This window comes from Brassica oleracea, chromosome C4, assembly GCF_000695525.1.
Source record: "Brassica oleracea var. oleracea cultivar TO1000 chromosome C4, BOL, whole genome shotgun sequence".
Classification (NCBI taxonomy): Eukaryota; Viridiplantae; Streptophyta; class Magnoliopsida; order Brassicales; family Brassicaceae; genus Brassica; species Brassica oleracea.
In genome coordinates this window covers 8334209-8342686 of record NC_027751.1, presented here as the reverse complement: position 1 = coordinate 8342686, position 8478 = coordinate 8334209, and the positions used below count along the sequence as shown (strand labels likewise).

Genomic DNA, 8478 nt, shown 5'->3' with positions numbered 1-8478 from the left:
ACCTCGTAACTGTTGGACCATTATTTTCAAGATTGATTCTCATTATAGTTTTACACCAAAAAAAACTTGAACTAAAGAATACACATGATTGTGGAGTTTCGTTGTTCATGAGATAAGAAGATCTATAGAGTTTTCTTAATTAGCTGTAAGATAAAAATAGAATGACCATAAAAAGCATCTACTCATAAAACTCTTTTTATCCACAAAAACAATTGAATACTAAAAATAAGCAAACCACGACCCCAGAAGGTCACATTTGTTTATTTCTTGTCAATCAAACAACCACAACCCTAGACAAAAGTTACCATTTGGGAATTGAGTTTTCTTCGTAACACCTCAAAGCCTTTACAATACAAACAAATCAAAACCCACTAGATAACAACACCCTACGAATTTCTCTCATTCTTAGGTTCAATTCCTGTAGGAAGATGAGCCTGAACTGCCTCACTTGCCACACCCTGCAAAGATCAGACTCGGACATAGACATAGTAAGCTTTAACGATTCAAACATTAAAGGAAAAAACGTAACGTCAGGATATGAAAAGATGGTAAGGAACCGAACAATGTTGCCAGCGGTGAGACGGGTCAAAATGGGACATCGTAGGCTCTACAGCGCAGACGCCGTGGTCTATAGGGATCTTGACGAGCCAAAGCTGGCAAGAAGCAGTGGGCTTAGAAGGGATTGGAGCTTTGAGGATCTAAAGAAACAAAGAGATGAGATAAAAATTGGGGAGACAATAAAGGAATAAGTAGATTATCTCCTTTGTTTCTTCTCATGTTCTTGTTGTTGTTAACTTAATTGTACGTTCCTTTCAAACTGTAAGGATAACCCACCGCCCAATGTCAAGGTTCATATATGTACATTCATTTTCCTAACGAATATTCTAGAAAAATTACCTGAAATCCATTATAAAACCAAACGAATCTGAGGTCTTCAGAATCATTTTCTTTCGTTAGAGATTTGAATATATACAAAAAAGGAGATATTCAGAACTCATCGATGAGATGTTTTCTTGGCGCTTTACATATTCTTTTTTGCCGGTGCAAGATGTTAATGGTTCTCTACTTGTCCATCTGAACAGAAGAGACTATCAGCTGACACAAGTTTGATACACTTACAATAAGAATGTATAGATCATCAGATGGGGTGGTGGTGCAGTTGGCTAGCGCGTAGGTCTCATAGCTATTGAGTGATCCTGAGGTCGAGAGTCCGACACCCCATTGTATTTTTTCTGCATGGCTTTGCATAATTTCGTTTTTTTTTAATGTTCACATAGTAACTATGAGTATCAATTTACTCATCAACCTTTGGAGTTTAGCACCATCCATGTCTGCATCGTTTTTTACACTACTTTATAGATCTGCTCGAGATCTCATCAAAAGCTCATAAGTGCTATCACTTTCAAAAGATTTTGTATATATTTTGTTTTACCATATATGAAATTTAGTTTTCTAGAATTAAATGTAGAATTTTTGGAAGTTAATGTTATCGACGGTCGATTACGAAATCTTCGAGATGTCGTTTTTGAAGCAAAGAATTTTGTTCAATTTTGTTATGGATTTTAAATCCCTTTTTTTGGTGCAACATGGATTTTAAATCTTTAAATTATTGTTTGGAATAAAATTTGTTTTAGTTTTTTTTTAACACTAAAAGGATAGTTATAATTATAATGAACTAGAAACATTACAGTTCAACGAAACCCAGTAAAATTACAGAAGCCGACAAACCAATACACAAGTTTTCACAGACTAGCCGACAAATGGAAGATAAACTGAAACATAGAACATGCAATGAAACTAAACTTAACCGATCTAAGCTAGAAGGAGTGAAGAACATATAACAAAAGAGCCCCAGACAAAACCAACAACAAACAAAGCATGCAGACTTCAATAGAGCTCCTTCGAACGTGACAAGGTGAGGAAGCCAACCATGACTAAAACCTCCTACTTGTGAAACCTCCTATAGGGAATAGCCCAAACGGATAAAAGACCAAAGCTTCAATACTCCAGGAGACAGAACAATTTAAGTTCATACATCTTCAACCAGAAAGGTGTCGATAACAGAGTAACAGGAACCGCCAATAAGAAGCATAACAGAAGAGAAGATCCCGATCAAATCTTGAAGGTAAATGACAAAGAACGAGACAACTCATAAGCAGCTTCAACCTTACTCAAGAGACTGAGAAAGTTGAAGTTCGAACCATGTTATGATCCAAAGAGAGCTCAAAATCAACATGCAAATCATTCTAATCAACACAAGGTTTCTGTAATATAACAAACTAAATCTCACATTGGAGAATTAGACAAAGAGAGTCTAATATATAAAGAGTTGTCCAACTCTAATAGTACGAGTCCTTTTGGGAAAGAACCCAAAAGTAAATCCATGCGGGCCAGCCTCTAAGGCCCAAAGTGGACAATATCGTACTAATCAGATAATATAGAGCTGGATATGTGCTTAATAAATCCCAACAGTTTCCAGGGAACCAAATCTGAAGGGTAATAAACTCAAGCCACTCTAGCTAGATAGATCGAGAGCATAAGGATGATTAAACACAACAAGATCAACACAAACTCTCATTCAGCCCGGAAAGAACCAAATCGAAGATCTGGATACAACACCCGTTGAGTAGAATACGACCAAAATTTGAAGAATTATACTGGATAATCACAACAAAAGACAAAACAAAAAGTGAAACCCGGCTCTGACTCTGTAGAAGCCGCCAGAGTCGGCAAACCAACAAAGATAATTGAGAAAGTTTAAGCGATAAGGTAGAGAATTAGAGATAAAATATTAGGAGGTGTTATCCTCTACAAGAAAGCATATTTTCTTCTTGAGGAAAAAAACATATTAAAACTAAGATTACATCCATGATACTAAAATTTGTTTTTAGGTGGATTTAGCTGGATTTGAAACTCACAATGCAGCGACACCGTTTCTGATCTGTGAGATAGGTTTTAGTATATTAGTCAAGTACTGGTTTGATAATTGGACAACTCTAGAACCGCTAAGGCACTAAATGGTCTTCAGCTCAACACATGTGTCTATGATGGCATCACTAATGGAGATTGATAAGAAGGTTCCGGATCATTTCAAGATTGAAACAATCTCTGCCCCCCCCCCCCCATACCCTCCTCGCGCATAGTCGATTGTAAATGCAAAATCAGATAACTATTATCTTTGGAAGGTTGGTTAAGGCTGGACAAAAAATCCGTAAATTTTGATTCTATTTATTATTCATTTTGATTCGAACAGAAAAAATTGGATATATCAAAAGAATAGTTAAAAAAATCCGTAGAAAATATTATTTTCGGTCGACTATGTAACTTAGTTTGTATTTAACCATGCAATTTACAATTTAATCAAAAGTGACAATAAAAAGAATAAATCTAAAAGCAGATATGGTTTCCTATATATTTTTCTTCTTAGTATAGAAAACAGAATATACAAATTGACCTTTCTGCTTTGGACAACTTAGGAAGATGATATATTTGCATGTGAAAACAACCTTTCTACTTTGGATATATATAACAACTTTTCCCTTCCTTTTTTTGTTTTTTTTTTTTTTTGTCACTAACAAGTTTTCCCTTCCTATTATATACCAATCCATCCATTTTCCATCAACTCATTCCTTTATTAACAACTAAACACTTGGGGAAGGAAATGTTCGCAGTGTGACGATCTTGGCACGTCACTACAGTCTGGCAAAAGACGATATTTTTTTCTTCAAAAATATATAAAATAAAAAGAAATGCCTTGAGAGACGATTGGGTCATCTCATTTCTTCTTTCTTCGTTGACAGATTTAATTTAGGGCTCATTTGAATTCTCCTTCTTTCTCAGTTCAGCTCAGGTGGTAATTGAAAGATCTGGTTGAAATCAAGCTCTGGGCTCTTTTGGGTTTTCTCGGATCCCAATTCTCAGGTGAAAAGTCGTGAACTTTTACTCCATCTTACTGTTATTTCTTCGTCAGGTGTAGTTGGGATGTATAGAGAGAATTGTTAAGTAATTGGAGTGTTATGCTTTAGTGTTTGATTGAGTTTCTGAGCTTTAGAATCGTGGGCTTTTGACTTAGGAATCTTGATTCGATTCTGAGCTCATTAGTTTGATAATGATCAGTTTTTTTTTTATTTATTGTTTGTATCAGATAGATTTGGACTAAAGATTTGGACTTTAGCTGATTTTAAAGATAATTCTTCAGATCATATTTGGTATTGGCTTCTGGATTGGTAGTGTGGAGATGGATGGGCCTCGACAGAATGATCATTTGGGTGTGAACAAGATTGGGAAGAACATCAGGAAGAGTCCTCTTCACCAGCCCAACTTCGGTGCCAATGCTAATGCTGCCGCTGCTGCGAGGCCTCAAGGGCAGCCTCAGGTTTATAACATAAGCAAGACCGACTTCAGAAGTATGGTTCAGCAGCTGACTGGCTCTCCGTCGCGTGAGAGTCTCCCTCGCCCTCCTCCGCAGAACAGCTCACCAAAGCCTCAGAGCACGCGGTTGCAGAGGATTAGACCACCACCCTTGACGCAGATCAACCAGCCTGCGGTTCCGCACCCTACCATGGCTCCTCTGCAACATCATCCTCACGGATACGTTAGTGGGCCTCCACCACAACCGCGTTTGCTACAAGGCACACAACAACATCAACAACAGCCAATGATGGGTCGAGGGGACCAGTTTTGGTCTAATACAGCTGAGTCTCCCATCTCAGGGTATATGCGTTACCTTCAAAGCTCACTTGGAGATGCAGCTCCTAGTGGTAACCAGATGCAGCCAGGTCATGAACATCGCCCATATATACCGGCTCAAGAACATCGCCCATATATGCCACCTCATGAACATCGCCCTTATATGCAACCTCATGAACATCGGCCTTATATGCCAGCTCAGCCTCCGTCTCAACCTCAGCCTTATATGCCAGCTCAGGCTCAGCCACAGGCACAACCACATATGATGCCTGGATCGCAACCTCGCATGAATATGCAGGGCCCACTGCCACCACCGGGGTTAGTTCCAAGCCCAGCACCTCGTAATCTTCCCTCCCAGCCTCAGTTCAATGGTCCTGTACCTGGCACGCCCACACTGCCCTCTCCGAGGTTTAATCAGATGTATGGTGGTTTTCCCTCTCCTCGGTATAATGGTTTTGGACCACTAAACTCACCTACATCCCAGTTTGCTCCACCATCTCCTACTGGTTATCCGAACATGTTCTCTCCTAGATCACCGTACCCATTGCTATCACCAGGAGTTCAGTACCCTCAACCACTTACCCCAAACTTCTCCTTTTCACAACTAGCTCAATCAGAAAATCAAGGACCCGGTGCAGGAACAGGTCCTCCTCAGCCACCTCCTTCTCCAGGGCTCATGTACCCGTTATCCCCAGGGTTCTTCCCAAGTCCAAGATGGGGTAATTACTAGGTGCTCCCTAGGTTAGTCTGTACTATGAATAGACGCAGCTGCATAGATGTGTAAAACGCAAAAAGATGCTTTTATATACATTCTTTTACTCTGTTTTTTGGTTCTTATAGGTAAAGGGTAAAACCTTTAACTAGGAATCTTGGGATAATGATGATTACTTTTGTTTGTTCGTCACAGAATCTGCTTTCTTTTGCGTAATTTGTACACAGGCTTTAAACAAAACTCTGTCAATTTATATGATTTTTGGCTGTTTTTTTAAAAAAAATATCTCTCTGTATTTTAACTCTTTTAACATAATTCATTTGTTCTCCGGAGGAAAAAAGTAACCAGGGACAGAACAAATGTGCAGACAAGCTTGCAAAACAAGCAAATACCAAATCAACAATTCTTCATCTCTGTCTCATTACTCTTGATCATTAATAAAAGGATTTTGCGTAAAAAAAACAGTCACTTAGGGTCTTGCACGTGTTGCGGTTGCGGGAGTTTGCGGATACGGGTAGTTGTGGTTTTAAAAGATTTTAAGAGATTTGTACGATTGATACTGCGGTTAGAAATTGGTGCGTTTGTGAGATATTTATTATTGGTTAACCACCAAATACAATAGCGGTTATATAATAAATTAACAATATTTATATTTTATATAATTATAAAAATATTAAACATCATAATATTATAATAAATATAAAAATATATATATAAAAATATATTTTAATTTTTTAAAAAATTATAAAAAATATTTTTATTTTTAAAATTTATAATATAAACTAAAATATAATAGATATATTTTAGTATTTCTATTATTTCAATTTCAAGTTTTTCTTTTTATTTTCATTTTCATTCTCATTTTTATTTTTGTATTTATATTGTTTAAAAAAAAAAATTTACCCTCCCCCAACCCGTGGCGGATCTAGAACTATTATTAACCGGGGGCACATTAATAACAAACTCATTAAGATAAAAAAAAAGTTCATAACTCAAAAGTACCTTACAAATTTATCCTACGAGATTCCATGTTATGAAATCTTTTCACTACTACTTCATTTGTTACTTTCTAAAACAATCCTTTTTCAACGAAACAAACAACACAATCATTTAAAAACTGATCACTTATTCGGTTCCGCCTAGTCTTCACAATCTTCATTGCTGAAAAACATCTTTCAACTGTAACAGTGGCAACATGTAAAGTCAAAACTAGCTTTAAAGCCGATAAACCTGAGGATGTGAAAGATGTTTCTTTGTCATCACCATCATGCATGCAAGATGTCCAAGATCCTTCAAATTAGAAAATCTTTCATCTTCCCGAATGTTGTCAATATAGAGACCTAGTTGATGCTCAAGAGTAATCTGTTCGATAGGACCAAAATCTTCATGATAAAACTCAGACAATCTCATAACTTTTAACTGATCAAACTCCTGAAATAAATTAGTGGGGCTCAAGGAAGCAATGCAGCCAAGTAATTATGTGTTTACCTCATCAAAACAGTCATTAAACTCTTGAATCTGCATATCCAATATAGTGTAGAAACAATCCACCTTGTAATGATGCAAGTTGGTTATATTGCTTCTTTTCCTTGAATTCTTTGAATCAAATTCATCATCCATAACTAGGACTTCAATCTTGTAGTTCTCACAAAAAGAAGAAACTTTATTGATCAGAGATTCCCATCCATCATCTCTGATCTTGTACAATTGTTGCTTGGTGGATTTCACAAGTGACATAGCATTTAGAATGTCATGATCTTTCCGTCGGAGAACCTTTGACAAGTTATTTGTGATCCCAAGAAAAAGCAACATCAACTGTAAGTAGAACACAAAATCAAAGGTGTGGAAGTACTTGAGAAGACCATTAGCTTGGCGTCTTTTGATACCATCACTTCCACCGATTTCGACAAACTCAAGCACTTTAATGATAGAAGCAAACAAATCAATCAACTGCAGCAATGTGTTATAATGGGAACCCCAACGAGTTTTACCGGATCTTTGAAAAGAAACCTCTTGGTTCAGTCCCTTTCCAATCTTAATTTCTCCTTTCTTAGTTTTTACCTCAACTTTTTCCGGTAGTCTTCTCGTACCATATCCTTCATCTTACAAGAAACTCCAACCACATTTAACAACACATCAATCTTATCAAAGAAATCTCCAACTTCAAAATGCTTCTGAGCAACTGCAATGACAACTAACTGAAGTTGATGAGCATAACTAGAGCTCTCAGCCCACTGAATTCGCTCTTCATATTACTCGCTCCACCGTAACATTGTCCTCTTAATTTCTTCATAATTAATCCACGTTTAGCAAACAATGAATCAACAGCACTCTTCAGGAATAAAGAAGATGTTTCTTTCACATGAGCTAGACTAACAAATCTTTCTTTAACTATCCCATCTGAATCAACAAAGCGAAAAACCATTGTCATTTGCTCTTTATCAGGCACATCTGCAGATTCATCCACCAACAAACAAAATACATCATGGCCAACTTCTTTAATAATAGATTCAATAACTTCTTCCGTAAAGCAATGAACTATATCTGTCTGAATTTTGTGGGACACCATCTGGTTGTTTCTGTGAGCATTCTCTAACACAACTTTACTTACAAGCTCATTTTGCTCTGCTGTATATTTCACAAGCTCCAAAAAGTTTCCCTCGTTAACTGAATCCATCGATTCATCATGACCTCAAAACGGTAGTCATTGTCTTAACAAATACCTACAAGCATCAATTGAAGCATTCAATCTGATCTTGTATTCATTTTTAACCGCTTATAAAAGCATGAACAATTGATTGTCATGGTTTCATCAGATAATCAGCCATTTTCAACACACTATTGTGAAAACTATTCACTGCTCCTACATGATCATGTAATCTCTCTGTCTTGTTTCAGTCTCAAATCCTTTGATCACAAATGCATCACTTCCATATTTGTTTTCAGTGTAATCTTTAAACAAATAGCAGAACAAACAAAACGCTTTATCCTTTTTAACACTATATTCTAACCAATTGCCATAGAGATCAAACCAAGTGGGATTGAATCGTCTCAGTTTACTCTAAAAAATTGTTTTA

General features: G+C 36.8%; 2 protein-coding genes and 1 pseudogene across 4 annotated transcripts; 2 read left to right on the top strand and 1 right to left on the bottom strand.

Annotated features, from left to right (window-relative positions):
* The first annotated feature begins 291 nt into the window (after positions 1–291).
* On the top strand, positions 292–887 carry LOC106341418. The gene has a single exon (XM_013780184.1). It carries the CDS (start codon positions 429–431, stop codon positions 747–749), a length of 321 nt encoding a protein of 106 aa, XP_013635638.1. The 5' UTR covers positions 292–428; the 3' UTR covers positions 750–887.
* Positions 888–3644: 2757 nt separating this feature from the next.
* On the top strand, positions 3645–5677 carry LOC106336955 (protein HAIKU1-like). Of its 3 annotated transcripts, none has more exons than XM_013775952.1 (2): positions 3645–3921; positions 4231–5677. In XM_013775952.1, exon 2 carries the CDS (start codon positions 4238–4240, stop codon positions 5417–5419), a length of 1182 nt encoding a protein of 393 aa, XP_013631406.1. In that variant the 5' UTR covers positions 3645–3921; positions 4231–4237; the 3' UTR covers positions 5420–5677. The 3 variants fall into 3 exon arrangements, with proteins under 3 accessions (XP_013631406.1, XP_013631405.1, XP_013631404.1); XM_013775951.1 differs by having other exon boundaries at positions 4199–5677; XM_013775950.1 differs by having other exon boundaries at positions 4145–5677.
* Positions 5678–6556: 879 nt separating this feature from the next.
* On the bottom strand, positions 6557–8422 carry LOC106338026 (annotated as a pseudogene).
* Positions 8423–8478: the final 56 nt, after the last annotated feature.